Here is a 14004-nt window from a genome sequence, read left to right as displayed (position 1 = left end):
TCTCTTCGTAGGACCCCTTTCTCCGTCCTCTGGCCCTACCCAGGTACCAGGTCTTGTGCCTGGCCCCGCCCCTCTCCCTATCCGGTTCCCAGAACTTCCCCACGCCCCGCCCCTTCCCCTGTCCCCGCCCCTGTTTCTCGCCTGGAGCTAGCTTCTCACTCTCCTGCTCTTTGTCCCGCCCATTACCGACCCTCCCTTCTCCCTTACACTGGAGGAGCGGTTCTTCCCAAGCCTGCTGCTCGCCCCGCCTCCTCCTATGGCCCCGCCCCTTCTCTTTAAAGACCCTCTTTGCCGCTGGATCTCTCCTCGCCATTGATCTTCCCCTCGCTCCGCACCCTCTCCTCTCCCTGCACTTTATCCTCGTCCCATGCCGGCGCTACCTTGTCCGTCTTCACTTTCTCGATTGTCACCTTCCCCCCGAACTGTGACACCTTCTCGCCCCACCCCTTCTCACCACCTGTTTCCATGCCCTGGACAGCTCCCGGCTCTACGCTCCGTCTCTTCTAGCCCCGCCGCTATTCATCGACCCGCTTCTCTTCTGAGCCTCTCCCAAGTCCTCGCCCCGCCCTTTCTCCGCTCCACCAGTCCTTTATGTACCCAGTACCTTGACTCTCCTCCTTTTTCCCAGCCTCTCCCCTCTTCGCCTCCCCCCCTCCCCTTCCCTCCCCTTCTTAACACCTCCCCCGCCCCCGCATCCCTCCCAGGGATGGGCCCCAGGCACCCCCCTCTTCTCCCCGCCCCGCGATACCAGTCACTAAGTTAAAACCGGTCAACCGTCACTTGGCCGCTGCAGTCCCGCCCCTCTTGCCCGGTCTCAAAATGGTCGCTCGCACTTCCACAACTGACTTCCGCCTTTCTCCATGCCCGCTAGCCTCGCGCTCCTGTGTTCATGGTAACGCGCATCCCAACTGGCGCCTAGGGCTTCGCGGGCAGAGGAGGGAAGGCGGTGCTCAACACCCAGTTGCGCGGGGACCTGGCCGGCAGAGGGTGCTGGAGATGAAGTTTGTGATAGGAAGTCCTTCAATGAGCTTGGTGCTTCTGGCCTACTCATCCTTCTACCCAAACAGACTTTGACATCACAATTATAGTGAAAAAGTTTGGTCTCCATGTGGGAATTAATCTGACTGCGGCTTAATATCTCATAGAGCTGTTCTGGGAAGTCAATGAGGTAACACGTGAATGCTTGGCCCAAGTAAATTTTCAGTAAGTTTTCATTTGTATTCTGATGCCTAACAGTTAAAGATTCACACCATTACTTTTTGATGAACTGCAAAACTGACTTTACTCTAAACCCGTAGCTTTCAAACTTTAGCATTACACTCACCGGAAGGTCTTGTTAAAACAGGTTGTTGGGCTCCACCCCAAGGTCTTTCGATTTAGCAAGTTTGAGATGAGGCTAGAGAATTTGTATTTCTAGCAAGTTTCCAGGTGATGCTGATACTAATGATCTGGGACAGCACTTTGGAAATCAGTGCTCTAAAACCTTCCATGACTCCCAGGACCCCAGGAAAACATCCAAACTCAACTGTTTTCCAGAGCCCTGTATAATCTCATCCCTGTTGTACTTCCTATCCCGCTCATCTCCTGTCTCCCTGTGTAGTCCAAAGCCTAGTCACACGGAGCGACTTGGATATCCTTGATCAGGTGTGCCTGCTCTCCTCCAGACTGTACACACATTCACATGTTATAATACCCTCTGGAATACTATTCCCTACTTTGTCACCAGCTGACTGCTTTCCTTTCTTCGAACCCTTGTCTGTGACACACTCCTTCCCCTGGCAATGCTAGGCCATGGGAGGGCAGGACCTGGGGCTTTCTCTGTCACTGTCGTTCCCAACTCTGTGCAACATAGAGCAGGATAGGTGTTCTTCATAAATGAAGAGCTGATGGAAGTCTGTGCCCCACCCCCCCCCCCCCCACCGCCAGCCCACCTGCACAGACCAGGGAAGAAACCCAGCAGCTGTGTACCTGAACCCTTCTACACTCACAGAGGCAGAGGGATTGGGATCTCCTCAAGGCACCCCCGCCACACTCAGGAATGTACCCCCACAGGAGGAGGTGACTTTGTTACCTTGAAGCACAACGTACACCCTATAGCATCATTTATGCCAGCAAAGACTGGCAGCCACCCACATGTCCATTAATGAAACGTGGAAATAATTTATGGGACATGAGTTCTAAAGGAAGCACTGCAGACATAAAAAAGGATATGAGACCTACTTGTCTGCCTCTAGAATAATCTCCAATTACACTGGGTACATGAAAAAAAGCAGAAAAGAGAATATTAGAAAAGTACGGGGGGAGGATATAGCTCAGTGGTAGAGCGCATGCCTAGCATGCATGAGGTCCTGGGTTCAATCCCCAGTCCCTCCATTAAAACAAACAAATAAATAAACCTAATTACCTCCCCCCAGAAAAAAAAAACATTAAAAAAGTAAAAAGTACAGAAAAATTATGTATGTATACATGAAACAATATGGAAAAGCAAGGTACAGAAATGAGTATAACCACTAGCTGACATTTTATTGAGTACCAGACACAGTTCTAAGAGCTTTACAGATATTAAATTGCTTCATTCTCAGACAAATCCATGAGGTAGGTGTTATGATCATCCCATTTCACAGATTGGCAAACTCAGGCAAAGGCAGGTGAAATCACTTGCCCAAAACCACAGAGCCTGTGAGTGATTTAATTCAGATTAATACCGAGGAACTTGGCCTCCAGAATCTGTAATTGTCACCACCTCACCATACCAGGTACCACTTATGTAGAGTGAAAGAAAAAAATTAATGACACAAAGAAAAAAATTAATGACACACATATACACGCACATGTATTTTGCTGGCACATGCCTGGAAGGAGACCTGAGAAATCCGTCAACACAGCCTGCATACAGGAGAAAGACTTACTTTCCACTGTACACTTTTCTGTACTTTTTCAATTTTTTAGCATGCACATTTAAAAAAAAAATCTTGAAATGAGCGTGGCCTGGTTTCCTTGTCTAGAGGAATGTGGAAGGAGAAGTGGTGAGGCGCCGAAGCCGGATCATACAGGCACTTCCCTCAAGCCGCTGCCTCTCCACCTAGCTGCTGACTTTAGCAGCAGGGCCAACAATGGCCAGGAAGGCTGGGAGGCTAAGAGACAGACAGTGAATGTTTCTAAGCCTCCGTGGGACAAGGTAACCAACCCAAACCTGGTTAAATTCCAGTTCTGCACTTCCTGTGTAAACTTGGGTAAGTTCCTTAGCCTCTCTGAGCCTCCTTTCCTCACCTGCAATTTGGAGAATGTACCTGACTCAGAGTTGCTGAGAGGGTTAAATAAATTCTTGTGTATCGAGGGCTTGGAACAGTGCCTGTCACATAATAAATCCTATATAAGTGTCTTCCATCGTTATTATTAAAACAATTTCATGTGATTTTTTAGCATCGTTTGACAGTGTTGACTTCTCCCTCCTTAAGATTCTCTCATCTTACCAATACTCCCCGCCTTCCTGGTTTTCCTACTCTCCTCTGGAACTTCTGTCTCCTTTGTAAGCTCTTCTCTCTGGTATGAGGACATTATTTGAAGCGTCACTGCTCACCATATGAAGCTGTTATGTTCATTAGAAAAAGAAAGCCCCTTTGGGCATATTCAGTCTTGAACTTCAGCCCCCATTTGTTTCCATCCTGCAGGTCAGGCATCCTTTATGTTGGTCCCAACCTGCATAATTGTACATGATGGCCCTGGCTGACTAGTTCCTCAGTGTCCGCCCATTCTCCCAACTTTCTGCCTTACTAATAGAAGCCCAGTTTTGTTCAGGTATTTGACAGCCTGCAAACTAAAACCTCAGCCGCAGCCTCAGTCCTGGGCGGCAGAGGAAATTCTGAGGAATCCAAGCTAATCATGATGGTGCCGTCACTTTAGCCAACGATTGGTTCAAGATATGCATGTGAGCCAATTTTGGCCAATGAGATGCAAGAGGAAGTCTGCTGGGAGACATCAGGGAAAGATTAACTTGTTTCCGAAGAGACAACATGGGAAGAGACATCACCCCTCTTCTTCCATTAAACATTAACATGTCTGGGTTATGGTGCCTGGATCCGTGGCAGCCACTTTGGAGCCATGAAAGCCCATGTGGGAGCCAAGCCTTCCACTGAGGGTAGCTGAGCAGAGAAAGAGGGAACCTAGGGCCACAAGACCCTCCTGGAGCTGCGGATTGTATCATGCCCAGAGCTCTCCCCGACGCTGGCAATGTGCAATATACCACCATCTCATTGCTTCACCCAGTGCCAGACAGGATTTTGTTACCTGCAGTCCAAATCTTTCCTTATTGATCTAAATACATAAATACCCTAAAGCTGATTTCTCAAGGCTAGTCTTCTCCATTCCCACTCAGGGCAGTCATATCCACCCTCATGACCTCGATTTCCTCATCTGTCTCCAGCTTCAACCACCCCCTGAGTCCTTGCCTTGAGGGTCCTATGACCTCCTGATGCCTTCTCCTGGATGTCCCTTTAGACCTTCACAGCCACCATGTTCCAAACAAGCCTCAGTATCTCCCCTCAAATCATTTTTCTCCCAGGTCCCCGTCTCAGAGGTAGCTAACCATCTTTGGACTTTTCCCTGGCCTGTCCTTCCCAGGTCTAAAGGCCTATGGCCTGTCCACTTGGCCTCCTCAGCATCCCTCCTCCCCTTCCCTTAGCCCTGTCCAGCCCCATTGCCTCCTGCTCTGTTCCTGCCCTAGCCTCCCCTGGGCCCCCAGCCTCAATCTCCCCCTCTGGTCTATCTCACACAGCAGCTAAAGCCCAAACCTAACCACAGCCCTCTCCAGCTCAAAACACTTCCATGACTCTCTAGTGCCCTCAAGAAAGAGACCACGTTCCAGAGTTGGTCGTTAAGGACACTTAAGATGTGCCCACGTCCACTGCTTCACCCTCCTTCCCTTGTTCTCTGCATACTCCAGTCACAGGAAATGGCTTGCCAGAAGCTGATGTCCAACATACTTTCGTACATCCAGGCCTTTGCACACACAGTCCTTCCGCCTGGAATGCCTCCCCATGCCCTTTCTCCTTGTCCACTATCAAGGCCTGGCTCAAATGCCCTTTCTCTTCTGGAACCTCCACAGGGCTTGGTAGAGGTAACAGCTCAGGAGATGGATTGTTGGCAGTAAATGCTATTACTGATATACCATCTTGGGAGGCGACAAATGTCAGGGGCAGTAAACAGAAAATCAATCACCTCCTAGCTCTGTGTCTAAGACAAAAGGGACCTCCCCTCCCTGTGCCTCCGTTTCCTAAGCTATGGAAAGGGGTGATAATACTGTCTTCCTCACAAGTAGAGTACCCAGAACAGGGCTTGGCCAAAGAAATCAGCTTAGAATAACATGGCCCCTTGAGAGTGGGGCCCAGGCTGTCTTAAATATTGTGTCCTTAGCACTGCCCAGTATGGGCCGGCACAAAGGAGATGGCTTTGGATGAGGGCATAAATTCTTTCCACTGACAGATGAGGAAATCAAGGCTCAGAAAGGGACAGTCACTTGCCCAAGATGGAGTGACTGATCTAGTGCCCAAAATGAGGTCTGAGCCCAGAGCCTGGTAGGATCAGCAGACGATGAGTGGCTGAGTGAGAGGCTGTTGGAGTGATTAAAAGAATGAGAAACAAGGAGATGGTGAGAGGGAAAGACAGAAATGGAGAGAAAGCCAGGGAGGCACAGAGTGTAGGGGTGGAGGGCGAAGTGACAGGAGGGGCAGGGGAAACAAGGAAGTGGTGATGCCCGCGGAGCCCGGGGCAGGTAAAACAAAGGACGGACAGTTAAGCAGTGCCTCCCGAACACCAGCGTGTGCTACTGGACATTCTAGTCCATCAGTTTCAGTCACGTGGGCCCCTCAGCTGCAGGCCGGTCTGTCCAGCCTCACGGCACCCGCAGCAGCTACCTGGAGATGGAGGCATAGTCAGTGTGGGAGCCGGCAGTGAGTTGCTGGTGTGGCTCTGACCGGGGGTCCAGAATGTCTACCCGATCTTCCTCATCCTGGTCGAGGCTGGTGGGGCACGGGTTGCGGAGCAGGATGAGCTCCGTGAGGCCATGAAGGTCAGACACGCGGCGGACAGTCTGCAGCACAAGCACCATGGCAACCAAGCCCAGGAAGAGGTAGGCTGCAGAGACAGCAGAAGGGCGTTGAGTGGACGCAGACCTCTGGGGCCGGGCCATAGGGCTACAGGACCCCCCAGGATGGAGCTGTGACCCTCAACTCCCCCTGGGAGGGGTCAGGTTCCCCTCAGACCCCACCTTCAGTCCCCAGCCAGCCACCCCAACTCACCTGTGACCAGCACCCTGTAGAGGGCCCGGTAGGGCTGGCCAGGGGCCTCTCCAGGCACATAGTCACCGAGACCAATGGTGGACAGTGAGATGAAGCAGAAGTAAAAGGCATCCAGGAAGCTCCAGGCCTCCTCAAGGTGGGCAAAGACTGCAGCTGGCACCAGGAAGCAGATGATCACCACGACCCCCAGCAGGACTGCCAGGTGCCAGCGGGCTGCCCGCCGGCGGTCCCAGCCCCAGCGCTGGCTCAGCCAGGACAGGGGCGCATGGGTGAGCAGCAGCGACAGGCGCTGGGCTGAGACGGTCAGCAGGAGCATGGTGGCCGGCACGCCCAGGAGGGCAAAGGCGATGGAGAAGGCCTTGCCCGCGTCAGTCAGCGGCGTCGTGTACCCATAGCCTGCGGGAGCGAGGGGAAATCCTTCTGCCCACTCGGCATCCACCCTGGGTTCTGTGGCCACCACCCTAAACCGAGACCTAATGTCACCCCAGAACCTGCCCCTCCCAGAGTGTCTCGTCCCAGGTGGTGGCACTGCCACCCTTCCTGCTGCTCAGGCCTAGAGCCTTTAGGTCATCCCCAATTCCCTTGTCACTCTCCAGACAGCAGGTGAGAACTGCTATCTCAACTGTCCAATAGATCCCAATCCTGCCCACTTCACCCTACTCCACCCCACGGCTCCATCCTGGTCCTGTCTACCTGGCAGCCTTTCCCCTGATCTCCCTTCTCCCCCTCTACACAGCCAGAGGGACCCTATGAACACAGTAGTTAGGTCACCACATCCCTCCCCTGCTCTGAGCCCTCCTGTGGCTCCATCTCACTCAGGTAAGAGGTCCTCATCATGATCCACAAAGCACCACACAATCCAACAGGGCAGCATGCTCCCACCTCAGGGCCTTTGCACTGGCTGTTCTTGCCAGGTGGAACACTCTTCCACCAGGTATCAGCCACATGGCTCCCTTCTTCCCCTCCTTCGGGTCTTTGCTCAAATGTCACCTAAGTGAGCGCTTCCCTCACCATTTAGAACTCTTACGCCCTCTTACCCAACTCTTCCTTTTGGTTTGTTTTCATGGCACTTAACACCTTCCAGCATACCATACGGTTTACTTACTTGGTTGCTGCCTGTCTCCCCCCAGGATGCCAGCCCAGGAGGGCAGGGGCTTCTGTCTGGGTGGGTCACTACTGTCACCCTGGTATCTGGCACAGAGTGGGCACTTGATCAACAGTCAAAATAATAAATGCAGGGCGCAGGCTCTACCCTGGCTCAGAGCCTCTGGTTCCTCTACTTTAAAATGGGTGTGACAAGCCCCACTGGGTCCCGGAGGACTTGGGAACACAGGAAGGTCAGCGTGGATGTGAGTTCTGCAAACAGAAATACCATAAAGGGGAATTCAGGTGTTGGTAAAACTGGCTCACTCTGGCAGTGCGACATTTAAAATCTCTTATTTCCCAAATAAGTCAAACAAAGGGTCAGAGATAAGACTGGGGTGGTAAGGGGACTGGTTTATGTTGATAGTAAAATGTGTTGCCCCATAGACTGCAGATGCAGCCTGTGATCAGTAAGAAGGTGTGGAAGCATTCACTGCACATATGAGCAGGCTTCCCCTGCGTCTGTCTTCCTCACAAAAGGACACCCTGTTTTTTTTTTTTAATATACTCAAAAGAATTGAAAGCAGGGGCTGGAAGAGATACCTGTACACCTGCGTTCATAGTAGCATTACTCACAATAGCCAAAAGGTGGAAACAACCCAAGTGTCCACTGATGAATAAATGGATAGACAAAATGTACATACAAAGAGAAGAATATTATTCAGCCTTTTGAAGGAAGGAAATTCTGACACATGCTGCAACACTGATGAACCTTGAGGACATTATGCTAAGTGAAACAAGCCAGTCACAAAAAGACCAATATTTTATGATTCCACTTATATGTGGCACTTAGAGCAGTCAAAATCACAGAGACAGAAAGGAGAATGGTGGTTGCCAGGGGCTGAGGTGAGGAATGAATGGGGAGTTAGTGTATAAGAGTATAGATACAGTTTTGCAAGATGAAAAGAGCTCTGGAGATGGATGGTGGTAATGACTGCACAAAAATGAATGAATGAATGAATGTACCTAATACCATTGAACTGTACACTTAAAAATGATTAAGATAATAAATTTCATGTTATGTGTATTTTGCCACAATAAAAAACTGAGGAAAAATAAAGATTCCTCTAGTTTTTGCTGGACACATGGTCACCTGGAATAGCTATTCCCTCCTCCACTGCGGCTCGGTGTGACTCTGGAATAATTCTTGGCCCGTGATATATACATGAAAAAATTATACTTCCAGGAAGTGTCTTCAGAGAAATGGAGATGCCTATCTCCCTTCTCTCCTCCCCACTTCTGCTGGCTGGAACACAGATGTGAAGGCTGGAGGCAAACAGCCATTTGGGACCATGAGATGAGCTTGGGAATGGAAACCGCGCCCAGGAGTTACGGAGGAACACAAGGGTCTCTGACCACGCAGCACCATGCTGGTTGTGGAATGAATACCTTGAATCTGAGCAAGAAATAAACTTCCGTCTTATTTAAGCAACTATTATTTGAGCTTCATCACTTAGACTCCAACCTTCATTAATACAAGGATTTTGATGGAGAAACTCCAGCAGCCTGGCTGAAATGACAGGTTTGCAAATGACATGAAATCCTTATAGACAGAAAAATCATCAAGTTTGAACAGAATGGGGGGCTGTGAGTCTCAACTTGCTACCTCAAAGAGCCAGGTCCAAATCAGTGCTTTGCTGTTTGGTCCTGCATGACCTTGGCTAGGTGACTTCTCTTTGAGCCTCAGTTTCCTCAGAGGACTGCAGAATGGCCTCATAACAAATCCCTTCCTGGAGGGAGGGTATAGCTCAGTGGTAGAGCACATGCTTAGCATGCACGAGGTCCTGGGTTCAATCCCCAATACCTCATTAAAAAAAAAAAATCCCCTCCTCAAAGGCAGGTTGGGAGAGGGCCTAGCATCTAGAACATGGAAAGAGTTAGCATGACTGTAATGCTCGCTTCCTCTCTCCCGATTCCCAGTTCCCAGTGGGCTAACTTCACCACCCCTGGCCTCGGTTGCAGCGAGCCTGCCTGGATCAGCTCCAGGCCCCAGGTCTTCCTCAGAAGACTCCGGCCTATGACAAGACAGGGACGCTGGGGGAGAGGTCTCTCTGAATGACGTCCGGTTTTCCATTTCTCCAGATGCACACAAGGCTCCTGGCTCCACCAACAGTAATAACGATCACTGAGGTTCTGGGAACCTCAGTTATCACTCCCAGCACTTCACCCTGACACAGACTCCCTCCTTGACCAAACTTGAGTCAAGTCCCTTTGAGCCCTCTTCCTGACTCAGCCCGGTTTTAGCAGGAATCCTAAGTCGGTTTAGGAAGAATCCCCCTGCCTTGATATCTGATCAAATTTCTCATTGTCCACCCTTGATATCTAAGTCAAGTCCTGGCCTGTCTGTAGCAAGAATCCTATTAAGCCAGTTTAGCAAGAATCCCCTGCCCTCCAGGTCTTCTCCTCATCATTTTCCATCCACTGTCCCCATCACTGTGCTCTCGGCTCTAAATCTCCAGCTGTCTTTGCTATGTTCAGAGTTGAGTTCAGTCTCTCTCCCCTACTGCAATAACATATCATTTTAAACAAATGTCAGAATTATTTTTTTTTTACACAATATACACACATCATCCTTCTTTATTCACGCAAGCCTAAGAAATAGCGTGGTGTATTGGTTAACAGCGTGGGACTCTGAGGCCTGATCACCTCGGTTCAAATCTGCACTCTACACTTCCTAGCTGTGTGGCCTTGGGCAAGTTGTCCAACCTCTCTGGGCCTCAATTTCTACTGGTAAAAAATAGGACCACTAACAGGTACTTGCCTCACAAGGGTCTTGCACTGATCAAATTAAAAATCCATGTGGTTAAATCCTCTACCAGGTATTACCATTACTGTGAAGCAAGGAGTGTTATTATCCCCATTTTTACAGATGACACTGAGGCTTAGAGATCAGCAGTGACTGAATGAGGATCTGAACCTGGGCCAGGCCTGCCTTGAGTTTGGCTTCTCCACCTGTCCTGCCTGGGACAACTTCTTAGAAGCCAGGATCTAGGAGGAGACAGAAGGAGCATGGAGCCCAAGAACAGGTGGGGCAGGCCCAGCCAGTTACTAGGAAGAGTCTGAGAAGCAGCCAGCCCTGTTGCCCATGGCCTCGGTTTGCTGGTCCACACAACGACGATGCAGGCTATTGCTGGCAGGGATGGGAAGCTAGGAGTCTGGGTTAGCTTTGCCTCAGTCCAAATCCTAGCAAGGAGAGGAAAGAGGAAGGTTGGGAGCTGGGCAGGGGTTGTGGGAAGCCTAAGCAGAGCCTGCCCACAAAGGGATTTTCCAGGTCTGTGGGGCACTGAGGTGGGGGTTTTCCAAGTAGGGCTGGGGAGAAGGGGGTGTCAGTCCCACATGAGGGAGTGTGGGTTCTGAGTCCAGAGGAAGAAGGGGGCAGGCACCAATGGAGGCATTTTTCAGACCACAAGTGGGAACGGGAGGGGAGTCCTCAGGCAGAGGGGGCTTCTGAGCCCAAGGATGCCTGAGGGACCATGAAAGGGGTAGACAATGCTAAGGGGAGGATGGGAGGGGGTGAGTGTCTCTGGTCCTGGCTGAGAGTGTCAAGGGTGGAAAGTGGTAATGGTCTCGAGTGGATACTGGGGAGGGTTCTGGGATGCAGAGGGCCTGGAGTGTCCTTGATGGAGGGAGAATTTTGGGTCCAAAGCAGGCTGGGGCAGTGTTGGGGTGGGAGAAAGGTCCCACCTGTGGGTCTGGAGGAGACTGGAGGGGTGCCAGGTCCCCAGGAGGTTTCCTTTCTTGGGAAATCCAGGGTAGGCAGTGGAGTCTCACGGCAGGGGTAGCAGGTACAGAAGGCAGAGTACCTGGGCTGGTTTCCTGTGTGGGGCTGGGGGAGGATTCTGCTCTCAAGGGCAGCGTGTGGGGAAGGCGCTGGGGTCCCTAACGGGTGTCAGTGTTCAGAGAGTGGTGAGAATCTCAGCTAGGGATTCTCACATTCAAAGAGGTCCCCATGGGTCTGGTTTGGAAAACATTAGGGGATTGTGCTGGAGCCATTTGGGGACTGGAGGGGTGGGATAGGGTGCTTCTGGCTGGAGACTCAGTGGTCCTCCCTGGAGGGTGCTGTAGCTCTGTCTCGCACGTTCACAGCTGGGGCCTGCTGAATTGGAAGTCCCAAGTTCAGAGGGAACAGGGAGGGGGTGTCCCTATTGGGAAGAAAACCCTGCCCTGAGGGCTCCCCAATACAAAGGAACATCAAGATGGAGTAGGATATGTGAAGAGGGGTCCTGTGTCTGGAGTTAGGGGCACCTGCAGGGGAGTTTGAGGCTACCTGTTTGGGAATATGAGGGTTGGGGTGGTCCTTGGTCTGTAGGAGGACAGGGGCCCTTGCTGGGGGGTGGTTTAGGTCCACAGGGGTGGAAGTCTGAGATGGGGGCCCCATGTCCTAGTGGAGGGATCTCTATTGGCACTAAAGTCTTTAGTGGTGGCTTCTGGGAGGGGTCTGGAGATTCAGGGTTCTCACTGGGGCCCTATGGTCAGGGTTGGGGTAGAACTTCCCAGGGGGCATCCCGGAAGAACGCATTGAGAGATAATGCTGGAGGGGATGGAGGTCTGAGCCAGAGAGAAGGGCAGAGGTCCCGGCCTGGCTGAGGTCCGGGTCCAGAGGGGTCGAGGGCTCTCAGGCAGAGGGTCTCAGGTCCTCGCTGGAGGACTCTGAGGAAGAACAGTCCTGGACGCAGAGGGTACGTAGGGACCCGAGTCTCCAAGGGAGTTAAGGCAGAGGAATGGGGTCCCGGACGCTCGCCAGAATGTACTCTGAGGGCGGCCCTGGTCCCAGGGGAACTGGGGGATGTCCTGGGAGGAAAGCCTTGAATGGGGGCTCCCCGAGTCCCTGGGGGTCCCAGGTCCTCCTTGTGGGAGGTGGGGAGGGTTGAGGGGATCCTGGGCTCAGAGCCGATTGGGAGTGATCTGCCGGGAAGGTATTTGGTGACGGCTCCCGGTCCTCAGAGAAGGGGGGACGAGGTGGGGTCCCTGGTCCTCGCGGGCCGGGGGGTCTCGCGGAAGCGCTCACGTACCCACGGTGGTGACCAGCGTGCTGGCGAAGAAGAACGCCGAGGCGAAGTCCCAGGTGGGGTCCGAGGCGTTGGCAGACCCCGAGGAGTTGGCGAGCACCACGCGTCCCAGCCGTCCCGCCGCCAGCACCCGTTCCACGAAGGCGTCCAGGGCGGGGGCGGCCACACACGGGCTGTGCCGCAGCAGCCGCTCGCGCAGCGTCTGCAGCTCGGCTCGGAGCCGGGCTTCGTTCGGCCGCTCGAGCCACGCCACCAGCAGCGCGCCCAGCACCAGGTACACGATGTACGCCGCCAGGGCGCCCGCCAGGAGCGCGCCCGGCCGCATGGCGCAGCCCGCCGAGCCCCCGGCCGCCCCGCTGACGTGGCCCCCGCCTCCGGGCCGCCCGGCGCCCTGCTTCAGTTCCGGGAGTGCTCGAGACGCGGCCACCAGCGCCCCAAAGAGGAAGAAGAGGAAAAAGGGGAGGGGCGGGGGTGGAGGAAACTGAGGCACGCCCCACCGCCAGGTGCGAGCACCGACTGGGAGGAGCCCGGCGCTCCCGGCCCCGGGAGACCCGCGGGAAGCGAGCGGTGGGGGGGTTTCTTCCTCTCCTTCCCTTCCTTCCTTCTCTTCCTGCCCTGAGCCGCGGCTCCCTATCCCGGTGAGAATCCGAACTCTCTTTTCCGCTCTCTGACGGAGGAGTCGCTCCCCAACTCTACCTGTCCAACGCGCACGGCTGCGAAGATTGTACGCCGCATCCGCACTGGGGCGCGTGGCTGAAGGGACAAGGAGACAAACTGAAATCCAGCTTCGCTCCATTCGCCAGGTGTTCTCTGGAGTGGAGCTACGTCCACCCGGAGAGGACGCCTAACTCATGAAGGGACACCACAGGGCCAGGTGTCACCTGTGCCCTCACGGACAGAGTGGGGATCCTTAGCTGTTCACCCAGTCTTTGCTCAGCGCCTGCGTTGTGTTTGGCCCTTTGCGGGATGATGCCGGGGACACAGCAGTGACCAACACAGTCCTGGACCCTGCCCTCTGGGGGCTCCCAGCACTTCAACAGAGTGACAGCCAATACGGTCAGGGCTGTGATGAGGGAAGCATGGGCACAGGGACAGGGACTGAGATGGGGAAGCTTAGAGAACTGTGGGACCCAGAGAAGCCTAGAGGAGCCTAAATTGACCCAGTTTAGGGAGGTCAAAAGAGCTTCACCAGGAAGGGAGTGTCTGAGCTGAGACATGAAGGATGAACAGGAGTGAGCCAGGTTCTCTTTCCCTGGCAGAATCACAGATATACACCTCTGTTTAAGGAGAAATTTTTCCTTCAGTTTCTCCTGTACTTTTCTTCCACCCTCCTCTGTCTGTAACTCGTCATCCTCCCTGACAGCTTTCTGGAGGACAGCCCAGAATTCCAACCACATGTGATTGGCAGAGGAGTGGAGCTTGGGACCCAGCTCAGACACACCCCAGCTGATTCTATTTATAAAAGTGTGGCAGTTCTTAGGGTAAAGCCAACTTGGGGCTGCCAACCCTAGAAGAGACACCTGATAATAAAAATAGTAACAGTAGCTGCCAGTGAT

General features: G+C 52.9%; 1 protein-coding gene across 1 annotated transcript; it reads right to left on the bottom strand.

Annotated features, from left to right (window-relative positions):
- Positions 1–2498: 2498 nt before the first annotated feature.
- KCNK6 (potassium two pore domain channel subfamily K member 6) lies at positions 2499–12819 on the bottom strand. Its single transcript, XM_031458621.2, has 3 exons — positions 12452–12819; positions 6297–6692; positions 2499–6132 (listed from the first exon to the last, which is right to left on the bottom strand). Exons 1-3 carry the CDS (start codon positions 12771–12773, stop codon positions 5909–5911), a joined length of 942 nt encoding a protein of 313 aa, XP_031314481.2. The 5' UTR covers positions 12774–12819; the 3' UTR covers positions 2499–5908.
- Positions 12820–14004: the final 1185 nt, after the last annotated feature.

The sequence above is a fragment of the Camelus dromedarius genome, chromosome 9 (genome assembly GCF_036321535.1).
Source record: "Camelus dromedarius isolate mCamDro1 chromosome 9, mCamDro1.pat, whole genome shotgun sequence".
NCBI lineage: Eukaryota > Metazoa > Chordata > Mammalia > Artiodactyla > Camelidae > Camelus > Camelus dromedarius.
The sequence above is the reverse complement of the archived record's forward strand: the minus strand, read 5'-3'. Positions and strand labels throughout refer to the sequence as shown.

What these genes read in the sequence shown, in the direction of transcription:
- KCNK6 (XM_031458621.2), bottom strand. Translation starts at nt 12,773, where the DNA reads ATGCGGCCGGGCGCGCTCCTGGCGGGCGCCCTGGCGGCGTACATCGTG. An exon ending in CACGCTGGTCACCACCGTGG is followed by an intron (nt 6,693 to 12,451) that starts GTACGTGAGCGC and finishes TCGCTCCCGCAG; the next exon opens with GCTATGGGTACACGACGCCG. An exon ending in CTACAGGGTGCTGGTCACAG is followed by an intron (nt 6,133 to 6,296) that starts GTGAGTTGGGGT and finishes CTGTCTCTGCAG; the next exon opens with CCTACCTCTTCCTGGGCTTG.